Genomic DNA, 16,616 nt, shown 5'->3' on the forward strand with positions numbered 1-16,616 from the left:
ATGTAAAATTACAGGCATGTATTTTTAAAATGGAAGACATTACGAAGGTTGAGCAGAGCTAATTATAATATGATGTTTTGCGTGACTTCTTCGTTTTTTCATTTCTTTCGAAGACAACAACGATGATGACTGATTGAAGGACATTTCGAGACTGAATAAAATGGATCGTAGAACAAAGAAAATAGTTTAAAATACTTTGAGCGGACAAGTTTTGTAGTGTCAACTGATTATAGCCAAACCATAGATTTATATCGAGGACTATAAAAAGGTTTCAGTGTCCTCGTAAATATCTATAGTGTTTTTATTACTTATGAATATGAATTTAAAATTAAATTTAATGAAATTACCTTTAATATAAATAAAATATCTGTTTATAATAATGAAATAACCATTTTTTAATCCATGTATATGAAGATGCCGTGGATACATCAAAAAAATTTTAGAATTTCTGTCTGTCTGTCTGTTTGATCGAGATAATCATGGAAATGGCTACGCCGATTTTGATGGGACTTTTACTGCAGGTGGCTGCTATAGTTAGGAGTAATTTGGGATACTTTTTATCACGATCCCGCATAATATCGCGTCTGAGAACCATTAAATTCGTTTTTTATTTACGCAGACGGAGTGGCGGGTATAAGTTACAGAGAATAAATAATAACATAACAGAAAATCGATATTTTTGGTTTTTGGTCTACGGTAATATTTGTCAAAGGTTCACCCGATGATGATCTTATGATGCAACCCTTCTTTTTCTAATTTTATGAGAAGCTATTTACGTTTTTGTGAAGAAAACAACAACAACAATCAATTAACCCAAATATTACCCAATTTAAAACAACTGTTTGCAATATGTTAAGAATTAAAATAAATCTGAATTAACTTCATTACAACCCAGCAATATCTCTAGTGCACTATTTTTGTTGCTGACTATTAATTGAAAGACTAAGCAAAGAATTAAAATATATAAACAGTTAATATAAAGTATAAATGTGGAATGCTTACGGTTTTTGTCACTACAAGTAGCAAAATCAAACTAAAATCAAAACACGGAAGTTTTCATTCAATCCAACAAAATATAAAAAAAAAACAACAATGAAATATTTGCATTAATTTAACAGAGGGTACATCAATTTATTGCTATCCAAGCACTGAGCTTCGATATCAAAATAAAACAACAAACAATTATTATTTCAATTTATTTGTTGTAAACAGTCTTATAATCGAGCGATGAGTTTACAATGGAATGTAAACAATATTACAATTTGGCGAATATAAGCAAAAATTTGGTTACAAGAGCGATAGGCGTTTAGACAGATCACATTGAAACCGCTTCATATATGTGAAAATAATAAAGATTTATACAATGAAACAAGATTGTGAAAACGAAACTATATATTATTATTTAACATATTAGCGTCTATCGATGATATCGTATAATTCTTAACATTAATCATTTTCAAATATCTCTATTATTTGACTATTCAGCAAAATAATTTTACTTTATTTACATATTATAAGCTAAATGCATTAAAACGATACATCTGATAACAAATGACTAACGTTATATGGTAAAGGTATGTTGAAATCGGCTTACAATGAATTCGCATCCACAATAATAAGTCCTATTGTCTAAATGCAAAATGTAAAATAAGATCTAGATAATTATAAATTACCTTTAATGTGACTATACATATTATTCTTCAATTTATCAGAGACATTCTTCGTGTCGAATGTGAATCGTAATTACGTAATCACGGCATCGTTGTTATGTATTGTACAATAAATAATACTTACATATATTTACAAGAGTCAAACGCGAACACGTAGTTGAATTATCGTTTAAGCAAATGTCGTAACACCTTATTTACGAGACCTACGTCAACTTCAATAGATACACTAAAAATAATACTACGAGGAATGTTACTTCAGATCGCAATTTGTTATCAGAATTTCCTTTGGCAGCTTCTGTAAGACCTGTTGAATAAGACATTTTGTTATTATTATTTTTTTATACAGAATAAAATTTTCTATTAAATGTCATACATTGCTGTTTTATTTTTATTTCGTTTTCATTCCTATGAAACTGCATATTCGATACGTACGGCTTTGTGTAGAAACTTGTGATTGTACGCGATGAAAAGATTATCTAGGCTTATTACACCTGGGTTGTTAATGTACAGATGAATTGCTATTTCATTGATTCTAATGCTTCTTTGTTTTGTTAATCGTGAACCGAATACATTTATTAGAAGCAACACACTCTAAACCAATTTTTTATAAGTGACTTATGTAATGTTTATTAAGCCGAGATATACTAAAATTTATATCAGTGAAACGCTGCAAGACTGACCACGGGTGCAACTCATCTGATATTCATTGCGTTTCTAGTTCATGTCACGCCGGTGTATGGGACACGTAAATTCCTCAGGATACATTTTATTCTACAGCTTCAAGATACTACAGCTTTCTGTTGGTGTATATTTGAATACTATTTCAACAACATTAATTTCATTATAAAATTTTACATTAGGTTTTATTTATACATATATAATATGTAAACAATTAAAAAAATGAACCACTTATGTACAAATACATAACCTTCAAATAGAATATGTTTGAAATTATAAAAGTTATGTTATAAATATTTATCATATTTGTAATCGAAAAGAAATTTTTAATTATCTCAATACAGTTATTCTTCTTTTATTATTAAAATAGTTACATTTAAATAAATTAATAATAATTTATGATAGTCAAAGTAATAAGAACAGTTTTGAAGCGTTCGTAGTATGATTAAATATAATTTTGTGAGTTCATAGACTGATTGTCACACTAATTTCCTTCAAATTAATTTTTGAACAAAGTTTGTAACAGTAAAGTTTGACATTATATCACAAAAAGCGCTCGAATACTTACCTCCAGCGACGCTTATTTGATTGCTGAAATCTTCTGAGTATGAGTTCAATTTAATTTCTGTAAAATATTAAAAAGGACGGGTTACACTTCAAATAATATCTTTTGGAAGCAATTTTACAAATAACTTTTGTACGACGGCAAATTCTGTCCATGACTTTGTTCAGATTGTTTTAGAGATTTGCCTCTTTATTATTAATAGAATAATATTTGGATAGAACAAAACTATGTGGTTTAAAAGCAATTTGAAATAAACGATATAATAAATAGAATTGCGCCTCAGTAATGAGCTCAAAATGTCAGGCTATCGACGTGTTTACCTGGCAGGAAGCCAACCCAAACGGTGGTAAATGAAAGTAGCGTGCCAATAGTATTTTATTTTAGAATTGCTTCTTATGCATGCTGCCTGATACGGTATGTAGTGGGTACATTATGTTACTTGTTTATATAATATTTTAACATTCGTTATATATACATATATATATATACATAAGCATGAATGATATAACTAGCCCTGAACCCTGGAGATTATAACCCAACATTGTGATATAGAAAGCAATAGATGACGTATTTGTTTTTTTAATTTAATTTTACAATTATATTTTTTGGTTAAAATTTGTCTGTTTTAAAACATTAAAACGTTAACTATTAATTAACATTTTGCTGTTCTAAATAATATATTATTTATAAATATTATTTCTATAGAAGTACTTTATATACTGTTTTATAAGCAAATAAATGTGACATATACATTTACTAATATCAAGTAGGGTTGATGCATTACCATAAAGCCTTAAAGTTCCTTCGCTCTTCCCTAACGAGTTGGTGCTAACGCAGTTGTAAGTCCCGATGTCACTCTTCGAGAACTGTCTAATAGTCAGCCACATAGACACTTTGTACGACGTCTTCTCTTCACGGATTGTGTACTTTGGCCTGAGAAGGGTTAATTTTTATCTATATAAAGAATAGACTATCATTCCAAGTCTTTTATGTTAAGACCAATATATCACAAATCTCTTATTAGTTTTCTCGTTGTCCGGGATTCATTTTCTTTACAATTATATTTTGTACAACATATAAGCAATAATTAAAAGTCATATTTTTCGTAGTATCTTGGTGAAGTGAAACGTGTAATAAATTTTATTCTGGTTTTAAACATGTTGTTTTAGGCTTGAGCAAAAAATTTTAATCGTCGATTCATTTATAAATAACAAAATTATGACTGACTTTTATACCAAGATTAAAACATAAAAAAATTTAACACTATTAAAACACACATGTAATATAAAAATATTTTGGGATTCTGATCTAAAAATTAATATACATATCTATGTATCTACCTATATTTCTTTTTTAATCTCACCACGAAATGAAATCCCCAAATTATAATTTTGTTAAAGAAAAAATGTAATAAACATTCTGCTTTCAACAGAATTAAACTTCAACTTGTTTATCAATGGTACGAGACTTTATGCACACAGTCGAGAACGAATGGTCAATAAAATTTACTTTAAGAAGGAATCGTGTCGTTGGAAGTCGCATCACGTATCTTATATTGTTTCTTTATTTTATTATGAACAATAAAGTTAATTGTATACATAAAACAAAGTTTATTTGGTCCCCTAAAAGAGACAAATATGATCAGCATGAGAGTGAACCCCCCTTCCTTAAGATGAACAACTGTAAGATATATCTTATAGTATTATTAAAAACAAAATAAACTTCAAGACGCATTTAAGAGTCTAGAAAGGAAATATAATTCAGAATTCCCTCAAGGAATGAAGCGACCTTTAATAGAATTTGTGGGTGGTTTGTTCAACTTGAGCTCATACTGAAAAATATTCTGTACGTGCGACGTAATGTAATAGAGAGAAAAGCAAAGCAAAATATATTCAGAGGAATACAACGCAATGTTCAATAGTTTCTTTATTTGAAAAGTTGTAAAAACATTAAAAAAATTTAATCTTGTCAACTAATTGAATATTTTAAACAGAATAGTATTGTTACAATTATATATGGGGTTGATGCAGTAGGAATTAATTACGTTTGTTTAATTATGTAAATAATTTAATGATTAAATATTTTTTGTTATTCAAATTTGACGCAATAGTTCTTATTCTTGTGAAATAATGAAATGTTGAATGGTTGTCATTCAAGCATTTCAGAAAATAAGCTAAGACAATGCATTATAATTATCTTTGGTGTCTTTGTGTGTAGCAATACCTTGGTACAAAAAGCTATGATTCACGAAGATTTTTTTTATATTATATTTATTATTTAACACTTTGTGTTGGAACACAATGATCTTATTATTATTTCTCAAATAGCGTCAGGTATTAGGTCAATTTAGTATACCTTGAACTAAAACATCGTAATTTGCCGTACTTTCTTGTACTATTTCTTGAAGTTGCTCTGTTACACATAAGTGAACTCACCCATCCAGTAGCATCTCTCCCCTGTTCTTAATCCAATAATTAATGGTATTAGGGTAGGCTTCCACGTAGCACTTGAGTTTCACGTCGGTCCCGAGAGGGGCGCCCAGCAATTGATTTGGCACTTTTACTGTAGGGGCGACTGAGAAGAAATATATTAAAAAGGCATATAGCAAATTCTGTAAAATTTAACATTGACAGTATTAAATCTGTATACTTAATAATATTTAATTATATTATTTGTTTCTAAACTCATGATATATGTTGTGACTGTTAATTAAAGCTACTTATTACCAAATAACATTCACTCGATCCTACACTGTAATTAATTAATTATATCACGAATTTCATTAAATTCACAATACAGAGCTCTGGTACGTCATCAACATCATTATTAAAATGTTGTTACTAAACATGTATATATCAAAGAAGTTATATTTTATTTATACTAACAACGGTTTTTAGCCCCCGCAGCTAACAGGGGGGTGTTATAATTTTGACTTAGATGTAGATGTTTGTGTATGTGTGTGTGTGTGTGTGTGTGTGTGTGTGTGTGTGTGCGTGTATGTGTTTACGTTCTTTTGTGTATAGATGGTTTGTATATCTGACTGTTTCATCGTAACTCTCAAACAGACTGACCAATTACGATTAGTATTTTTTATTTGAAAGCCAGTTATCTCGCAGTGGTTCTTAGCTATGATTGTTTAATATCGGTCTAACGCTCTTTTCAGCCTTTGATTGCATGATCAAGTGTTCTACATGTGCCAGTTTAATAATCAAAGTACAATTTATGCGTACGTTTTTTGTAATTGATTAAAATTAAGTTATTAAAGGAGTAAAGTCCCTACCTGCTTTTGTTTCTGTAACCAATTTAACTAATAAATATAAAAATGTTATTTTAATTTGGTTTTCTACACCAAAACGCTATATATATATGTGTGTGTGTGTGTGTGTCTTTTGTCCATAGTAAAAATAATAATAATAAGTTTTAAAATATATTATATGATTTTTTTTTGTCCATGAATTGAAGCGTCACTGGGATAAATAAAAACTATACTATCAAAGAGTAGTCACGAGCAATAATATATATTAATAATTTAAACATTAAATATCCACCGAGTATCGATAACTCAAATGCAGAGTGGCTTGACTATACTTAAAATGCAGGTGAGTATATATTTACAGCAATATAATATGGCTGTAAAGTGCATCTGAGGATTCCTATTTCCTGACAGATGAACGTTGGCAGCCAGCCAGGCCCGGCTACCTACATTCTCGTGTCGTATAAACTACAATACAGGACCATTTGATGAAAATAAAGAAGAATCGTTTAAAATGCAGCCATTTTTAATGACATTTTTATTTAACAACATTAAAGTCATATACAAAAATCATATCAAAATGGATAAAATAAACTTGTTTTTTTTATTTCAGTTACGATGTGAAATAAATAATATTTACACCTGAAAAGTTTATCGCGAACACACATTAAATATTAAAAATAAACAAGAAATTTAATAGCTCTATAATTAATATGATTAAAAAGACAAAACAACATAGTCTTCATCTATTTCATTGGGAAGACCAAAAACAAAAAAAAAATTGTAAAAAAATTTACCTCGGGTTCTGAAAATTAGATCTAAAGAATCAATTGATATATTAATTACTTTATAATAAAATATTGTTTTCAAATGTTATAAAACTTTATTTGTAACAAAAGAATCATTCACGATTCGATCAAAAGTAGATAGACACATATTTAATGTATATTGATTAAGTTGTTTGTGAAGACAAAGTTACCTTCTACTGGTGGTGACATCTGTTGAGACCAGGCCAAAACAATCAACCTTCCTAAGCTAGTCCGTTCTCTTTGGTAAACAAGACTTATATTCCATATTACTTTCATTTCAATAAATTCATAAATCTCTTTAGTACCTATACGACTGTTACTAATTGTTTAAAATTAGACCTTGCTGACATTTCTATAAAGCTCAAACTGATTTGAATTATGTTTTTGAACGAGCAAGTAATCTTATATCTTCGTAATATATATTTTATATGTGTGGCTTTGATCTTAACTTTCATATTTGATGATGTCGTTTATATTATTTTATAATCAATATCGATAGGAGGTATATTATTTTTCATTGGAAGAAGTCGAACCAATTATAAGTAAGAAAATATGATATTTGCTGAATATATTTATTTAATAATATATTAGGAGTACATATAATTTATATCTGGCTAGGAGGTATAATCCACCAAAATTATTTTTCGACTTTCGGTCAAGTTTTTAAGTAACATTCTACAATATACATATTTATCTTGGAATACTTATAAAATAAATTATCGTTTTAATAAAAAAAAAAACACTTATCTTAAGATTTTCTTTACTTTGCCTATAATTAAATACATAGATACATTCATAGACAATCAGAGAAAAGTGGTATAATACGTAATGTATGTATTGAAAATGTAAGTTAATACCTGGTCTGTGTAAAGTATTGCAAAAGTGGTATTAGTGATGGATAAATATTTTAAAATTCTATAGTTTTTTACTCACAATTAACGTTAAGCGTGATCCGTTTGCTGACTGCTGGTGGAACGTCATTAGAGGCGATGCAAAGGAATGCACCCATCTGACGTCTGTCAACACGCCACAGCGGCATCGAACTACCCACGAAACTTTCAACTATATGAACAAGAAGATATTTTTTAACCATTACAATAAGTTTTGGACCAGCTTTCAAACGCAAGGATTTTGATATGCAGAAATTTTAATGAACAAATATTCGGTTATTATAGTATTTTTTCATAAAATACATTATTAGACCGTAATGACCTGTCATTTCGTATATATATTATAAATCTGATTTAAATTGTTATTACAGGTCTGTAGCAATTACGTTATTATCTTTAAATGCTTCAGTTAATAACACTATAACATCGTTTTTGTTATATTTAAACTAACTGAATACAGGCGATCGATGGTCTGATATGTGGTGTGTTTTAAGTAATCTTTTATAAAAAAAAAAAAATTTTTTGGTTATTTAAGAATTACTATTCATAATCATGCACTTCATTTCCATATCAAAATTTGTAGCTATAATATTATATTCCTTTATTGAAAATGTCTCTGGGGCTGAATGCATTGTCAGCGTGTAACCAAATTTATTGAACAAATGGTTCCAGAAGCGCAGAATAATTTAAAATGAAATTCATTCTGAATTACTTTATCAACACAATGGACTTATACATCAAAATAAAATTAATATTGTGACATACATGTTTCTTTTTTGTTTTTCCTTCGTACAAAATAGTTTAAAATAAAAATTCAATTCCATTTAAAAATGGTACTAAAATAAATGTATTAACTATATTTTAACATCGAAACTCATCAATTTCCTAGACATGGAAGTTCAATTTCAGCGTCAGTCGAAGCGAATGATTAAGTCTGAGTTCTCCTTTATTTTCAAGCCAGGTTATCCTGATATCTGACGGAATCCTTTTCTATCTTAATTATGATTGCTCAAAGCCATTAGCCGACTAGTAAAATTAAAATTCACTATTATGCAAATCGTTTTCTTCTAAAAAAAAAAATATTTTACGAAATATATATTTTTTTCTATTTAATGTTTCGTGAAATCTTTATAGAAAAAAATTTAAGAATATTATACAAAAAGTAACTATGAATAAGGAAGCCCAAGGTTATACCGCATTCCCTTAATACGTTCAACGTAACCAAACAGACATTTAATAAATGCGATGCCAGCGCCATCTTTGTCGGAGCGGAAAATAGAAATAAGAGCAAGAAGCACGCTCCAATCTTCCCAGCTATTTGCGAACGCACCTGTGACTTACTTAGTGCTACAAATAAAGGTTAGTACACGAAACTTATACTTTAATAGATCTTTTTATTTATTTATTTCACTTATGAAACCATCACAAAAAACATTCCATTACTTTATTAAAACGTTAGTTAATTTAAAAACATTAAATTTCTTTGTTAGTGACAGAAATTTTTGAATATTTTTAACTCTGACTGATTAAAGTATGCGTGTTAAAAAAATACGTATTAATATATTAGCTATATTACTATAATAAGTTTAATAAAAGTAAGTACACATATTTTGTGTAGAACAATATTTTATTCTTATGAAATAAAATAAAACTAGGGTACCAATGTTCGATTAACACGAAATATTAATATCCGGATCAATCGTGCATGAAACGTCGGGTATCTTTAAAAAGTATTTTTCAGATATTTCGCGAATGCTTTTGTTTCATTTTTTTTTTTTTACCTTTATCAAAATCTCTGGATGATGGTTTTTTTAACAGTATCGGCTCGTGATCCTCTCTTCTCCAGGTTATCTTTGGGGGCGGGTGGCCGGTAGCCTTGCAGGTCAGGGTCGCGTTTTCCAACTCCTGAACTGACACGTCCCCCGATGTATCGTCACTGACTATGTCTGGTGGTACTGATGACAAAAAAAAGAATTAGGACAATTACAAACACGTAATTGACTTACTAAAATAAAACACAAAATCAAAACAAAATACAATTCGAGTCTCAATTACATTTTCACCTTTCATTTGAAATGAAATTTCTCTTGAATTTTAATTATTTTGTATCTGAAATACAATAAGCTCTAAGGGCTTTTGAATTTTACAATAAAAGGGTACGCTGTTAACGAAGTCTTTTAGACATTAATTAAAGGTCATTTATTACTTTTTTGTCGCTTCCAAAACATACATATTTATCGAATGTTCAAAAATATTTAGCTTTATTTCTAAAAGAAATAATTTTCTTTGAGTTCTTTATACTAATTAAATACTATATAAGGATATGTTATATTCAATTATAATGATTTCTACTATTTTATGATATCAAGATGAATGTAACAACGAAAATAACCTAAGATCCAGCACATCATTATATTACAATATCTGGCAGTGTACTTGGTAAGGCTCCAACATTTATTGAAATGAAAAATATGAAAGAGCAAACATCACAATGAATGCAAATGGAGTTTGAAAACAATACTGTTGCTCCACGAAATTCATTTTCTGACAGCGCCTGATAAATGAAATTCGAGCATATGCATATCAAGGTACGTATTATCAACTCCATACATCTTGTTATTAGTCCTTGACTATTTCAGTTACGTATCCCAAATTTTCAACTGAAAGTATACTGGAATGACTTATATTTATATCGAGGTTAGATGTTACATTGCAAGTTCATGTTTTAAGATTTATATACACGTTGAATGATATTAGTTTTGATGTGACAGCATTATTAATGTTATTCTAACAATATCGTATTTTGTTTCATGAGAAACGTATATCATCCACTTTTCAATACTAACGGTCCATTACGTAACACCACCATATCTACCTACGTTATATCAAACCGAGTCATTCTATGTACCTTTCTACTCGAAGAAAAGGTTTTACAACATTCATTTCATGAAGTCCAATTTTTCCACTTCAAAAATAGGTCCTGAAACGTCCCTTTTTAAATAATAAAAATTAATTATATCAGCATTCCAAAGAAAGTTAATAATTCTTAATAAAATAACAAAAAGTAACAAATTCTACTTGTGGCATAATATTTATTCTGAAATGTATATATAAATACTCCCAATAAATTGATCGCCCACTCTTCAAGACTACAAATAGTTAATGTTATAGTTACTTCGTATTTCTAAGTGGAATTTATACTAATCAGTTCCCTAGATTAAGCCGTGTATGGTGTGTACTCCCACGTTTCACTTCCAATATATCACAAATTTTGAATGAAATATATCACAGTGTGCTAACTTTGTTGATGCGTGTAAAACATTCTTAATAGAATCCTAAAGGGAGTTGTATGGACCGAGTTTATTAGCTACACTCTGGCCATAAACTCTCATGAGGTTGCTGCAGCAATTAAGAATCATTACTGCTAATACAAAACCATTAGTGAGAAAAAGTAGCTCATTATCTTGGTTTTCTATATAAAATTAGGACATTTACAAAATGTTGTGTATGGATGTATTCTATTTGAAGACGAATTCATTTGTTTTTATTATATTAAAAATAAAATAATAATTAAGAACCGAGTAATATACAAAACCGTACGTACATTTTATTTACTTTGAAGTCTGTGTGAACCCCAGCTTTTTTCACGGACGCTTTTTCAGCCGCAAAAAGTTTTTGCGTTAAAAATGTTAGCTCTTTTAGCCCACCCTAAACCTCAGTCCATATTCATGTTCTTTCCCTTTCATTTCTCATAGACATTTATATTTTGTTTTTAGGCCCTTAATTACGTACGCTTTCTTATGAATGGCAAGGAAATTATAATACTCGCATTTCGTTTTCATATAAATTACGATGTTATAAAATTACCAAGACATTTTAGTATTAAAAGTTATACATAATTTAAATTGACCATAGACTATAACGACCCATCTAATTAAGTGTACATTTTGTTCAGAGTTGAAAGAAAAACACTTTGAAACAAAAAAAAGTGCCAGCCATTATAACACTCGAACGTCAAGAACTCTTCTAACAAAGGCCTTTTAAAGCTGATATAAATTAAAGGAACAATAACTTTCCAATATTCGTTCCAACCTCATGCGTCTTGGCAACGTCGATCATACTTAATCCCATTGACCAATGATCCGTGGGGTTTTATTTATATCGACGTATCAATCACGACGGATTTGCATGGAGAAGAAATTAAGCTATTGACATTTTCGATGTACGACAATTTAGAGTATAACAGGTTTTTATATATCTTGTTCAGAATACGCTTATAATATTTCGTGTGTGAATATTTGAGAGCCTTGTCATTGGGAATATGATGAAGCACGCTTTGCTGGATATATTTATTTTTATTGAAAAGTATGTTTTGCGTGAATACTTTTTTTCGCATATGTTTTAAATAAGTATTTTGATAAAAAATATGCAGTAAATGACTATCTAGAATACAAATAGATTTATACATTTCGTTGAAAAAAATATGGCCTGGACAATAATCATAATATTTTATAAAGAAGAAACAAGAAAAGAAAAACTTTAAATGAAACTACAAGGAGGAGAAATAAAGAAAGGAACAATAAACTTACATTGAACAGATCTCAAAGAAATTTCCATCTACACCAACTGGCCGAAGAAAAATGGCAGTAAAAAACTAATCGAGTCACAAAGTCAGGTCGCGTTCGGATATGGAACAAGTTTGAAATTGGAAAAGGAATCGGGAGTTCCCCACCATGCAAATCGCGGACGCAAATAAAAGTAAATTGCCAAACTTCGAGTTTTTGGAGGCTGGCAAATACATTCATTTCCGAACTGCCCGAGGTTTGCTTGTAATGTATAATTTATATGAAATCATTTTGTTTCCCTTGAAATTTGCCAGGCAAGCGTCAGTTTTAGTGTAATGATCTATTTTCATGTACATTATTATATATTTTTTTATGTTACTTCATAAATTTAATAAGCATCTCTGTACTCTCATCTCATATTTATGATCTACCCATTTTAGTAATGACTTAAGACTTAAAAAATCAAAGAGTAAATATACACAAAGTATTTCGGTATCCATTATCTATGAGTTGGACGTATACTCTGTTAACTTTAAAGTAATTAATAAGATCCCTGATAAACTTCAGATAGCTTGAGTAACAAAAGTGTACTGGCCAAAAAAAAAAAAAACTACATACATAATTTAAAACTAAAACGTTACACAACGAATATATGAAGCTTCAAGCAATATCTGAATCATTTATCGGGTCGCTACCTGACTTTCGACTATTTCCAGATGTAGCTATAACTTCCACAATTGAATCCATTAAACTTTTAAATCCAAATATATCGTTCGCCGGTTCGTTCACTGTTCAGATTCAGTTCGGATAATAAGTATACGCTAGGTATAAATTGAAAATCATTAAGAGTAACTCCACGTACGTGATAAAAGAGATACAAGAAGACTCAGCTACAGCGAAGAAATATGGAATGTTTTGTTTTCTTTGTGTAAAGACGCGTTAAAATTTTCATTTCGTTGCGATGTGCCTTTGTTCAAGATTTCCTTGCTAAATGTTTGCTTAACAACTGTTTTAGTTTGCAAAGTGACGTGTTTTCTTATAAATTTTCTTATTCTAGTTTGATCACTACACGTATGTTTATTATCCCATAAATTTATTAATAGTTTTATAAAAAGCAGTTGAATATTATAATGCAAGTAATACGAAGAATAGACAGTTTTAAGACAGTTTTGTCAGAAAATTTAGACTCAATAACATATAATACATATTTATATAATTCCAATTAAACTAAATAAATATTCATACAAGAGATCTAAAAGTAATTCAGAAAAGATTTCCTAAAAACCATACCTATTTTCTGACTTCGTAATATTTTTATATACACTTACATAACACTTACATAAGGACATTTCAATATATATATTGTATGTCTCTTTACTTTCTGGTTGTCAGCGCCGGTGACATCGGTTCCAATAAAGTATGAAACAAGTTTGAAATTAAAAAGGAATCGTATTCATACAATATTTCACAAACTCTCCAACTTCATCCAAACGTAAGTTTCAACGTATTACGAAATCAGAACAACCGTCTTAAGTTGACCTTCCTAGATATTGCTAAGTATATTTCAAATTTATTTTCCTTCCGATTATTGATAACGATAGTTGTAATGATTGTGATTATAATAGTAAGCAGAAACATGTTCACAAAAATTTTAAATTTTCAGTGTGCGGATGACAGAATATTTGAAATTTTTCAAATATATTTTGTAATAAAAGTGAACTAAAATATCATCACTTAAGGAATATAAGAGAGATCGCTAAAACAATTGCTTAGAGATATTTATGTAAAGAACTAGCTTTGGTCTACGAGATTTTTTGACTATATCATTATATATTTAGGTGTATTAAATATTTTCACTCTGGGACTTTATTTTCTGGGACTTAAAGTGTTTAATTATGCTCTTTGTTTTACTTGTTATTATTATATAATTATAAAGTAAACGATTTTTAGAACCTTTGCGTGTTTTTGGGTTCACGACAAATATTGAAATACAGAGATATAATTTAAAAAAAAATATGTTTTTATCTCAGGATTATGTTCACTTAAATATGAACTATAAACATTTTAGGAGGTATGGAATTCAATTCTTCGAAAAACTCTAAAAATATGCCCTTTAGTTTAATTTAAAAATATATTTATCAGAAGTAAAACAAAACCACTCTTTAAAAGGAGTTCATTATAAGGACTCTAACGAGAAACGTTTCTTTGCCATACAGTTTATTTAATTAGTCCTAAACTGACAAGCAATCAAAACGATCTCCACAAGCACAGACTTTAAAAATGTAGCTGATTATAAAATTTTCTTTTCATTTATTCAGCGCTTTCCGTTCTCAAAAAAGGCGTTCATAATTTATGAAGAGTAATTTAATGAGGTTATTTTAAAATAATATAATATTTTTATTGCCTCTATTCTAAGCCGTTTAAAATATGCCTACTAATTTAAAACTTTTTTTAACGAGAATAAAGTGCAAATTGGCTTAAAATCTATTTCGCTTGATAAATATTCTATAATTAATAAGGCAAAACTAAACGCTTTCAAATTCCATAACAATTATAAACATAAAATAATTAAAAAATCCTCTTTGTAATTCTTCATCGGACGTAATGTTTTTCTATAATTTATTTTGGAATATTTTTTTGCTGCAAAAGCTAGCTCAAAATTATTTTAAGGTCTTAATCGCCTTTAATAACAAGACCTCAAGGAAATTTTATTAACAGATTCAACTTGCGTACATTGTTTACTTTGTATTCTTATCATCGTGGTCGTGAGCGTGGTTGTTGTGAGTGCTTAGTGGAACGCACCCCATATATTTTTATTCAGAAACTTTTATTGAACAACAATTTCACTGTCACTGTCACTTGTCATAAAAAAGTTTCAAATGTCTGAAAGGAAATACAGGTATACTGGGACCATTATTATTGTATTTTATGACAGTTGTAATAATATCTCGTGTAGAATTAAATAAATATATAAATCACAGCATGACTAGACATGATTACTAAAAGTTCAAGGAAGTAAGTTCATCAGCTGGTCCGAAACGGCTATTTCCTCCACTTGATTAAACAGGTAACTTCCGATTCGAACTGTACACATATCTTAAAATATATATTTTTCGTAAACTTTCACTCCTCACGTATTTTTTATAACCCACACACTAAGACGATCTCTTTATGAGTAACATAAAAGACACACTTACAAGGAAGTCACGTGTAAGTCTTTGCTTCGATTTATAAGAAGATGCTTCACTCCACTTTAATTTAAGCTGTATAGTTATATATTTTATTGTAATTTTATTTTATATCATCATTATATGGGAACACTAAGCATTTATACAATCTGTTTAGATTGCAGCCTCAAGCAAGGTTAGATGAAAGCAAATAAAGAATTTGCTAACATAGTCTTGATTGAAATTGCAGGAAAGTAAAATATCCAAAGGTCTTAATAATGGGAAAAATCTCTCATATTAATTAATTCATAAATTCATCATATAATATTAAGTCAAGCTATTAATAAACTTTTGAGTACTCATTGATAAAATTAATTGAGATTTAGAACCATTCCTTATGAAAATAAATTGACAAAACTACTTCTAAATACATTTAAATTTTTTTTACTGTCAGCATTCTAGGAAAGAAAGCATAAAATTCTTTGTTGGGATATATTTAAACATCACTAATACATAAAAAATGGTATTAGTGAATATAGTTCCATGACACTAGTCCAGGTTACGTGTCATTATTGGTTTTATGAATAACTTATTTGATAATCTCATTATGTTAATATTCTAGTCCTTGGCAAACACGGAAAAATAATGTGCTACTCCTATAATGATATAAAAATTTTACGGAAATATCATTTTGTTTGTTTCTAAGAAGTTTATTGCTTAGCTTTAATTTCGTTACAGAAGAAATGTTGAGCTCAGTACTTAAGTGGATCATTTTTCACGATATATATATATTTATTTATTTTGATTTAAGTAAATTTCATTTACTGATAATTTTACTTTTTACGTTCAGGATTTTTATTACTTTATTACCTAAAGAGTTGAATAATATAAGTACGTGTTAGTAAAACCTTAGTTAAGAATTAAATTAAAGAACTCAGTAAAATCTTTCTATATTTTAAGATCTTATATTGGTTTGGCAATTACGTGTAAAGAGAAAAAATCTTAATTAGGTTTATCTC

The 16,616-nt window shown here is 28.9% G+C and overlaps 1 protein-coding gene across 2 annotated transcripts in view; it reads right to left on the reverse strand.

Annotated features, from left to right (window-relative positions):
• Nucleotides 1-1,180: 1,180 nt before the first annotated feature.
• The window catches only part of LOC116768100 (lachesin), a 36,123-nt gene continuing 20,687 nt past the window's right edge, over nucleotides 1,181-16,616 (reverse strand). For both annotated transcript variants that reach the window (XM_032658738.2, XM_032658737.2), the window contains 6 exons: nucleotides 9,647-9,820; nucleotides 7,909-8,037; nucleotides 5,349-5,487; nucleotides 3,698-3,846; nucleotides 2,917-2,973; nucleotides 1,181-1,974 (listed from right to left, as the gene is read on the reverse strand). In XM_032658738.2, the coding sequence (XP_032514629.1) occupies nucleotides 1,874-1,974; nucleotides 2,917-2,973; nucleotides 3,698-3,846; nucleotides 5,349-5,487; nucleotides 7,909-8,037; nucleotides 9,647-9,820 (749 nt within the window). In that variant the 3' untranslated portion in view covers nucleotides 1,181-1,873. The remainder of the gene's footprint in view (nucleotides 1,975-2,916; nucleotides 2,974-3,697; nucleotides 3,847-5,348; nucleotides 5,488-7,908; nucleotides 8,038-9,646; nucleotides 9,821-16,616) is intronic.

Source organism: Danaus plexippus, chromosome 19 (assembly GCF_018135715.1).
Source record: "Danaus plexippus chromosome 19, MEX_DaPlex, whole genome shotgun sequence".
NCBI classification, from domain to species: Eukaryota; Metazoa; Arthropoda; class Insecta; order Lepidoptera; family Nymphalidae; genus Danaus; species Danaus plexippus.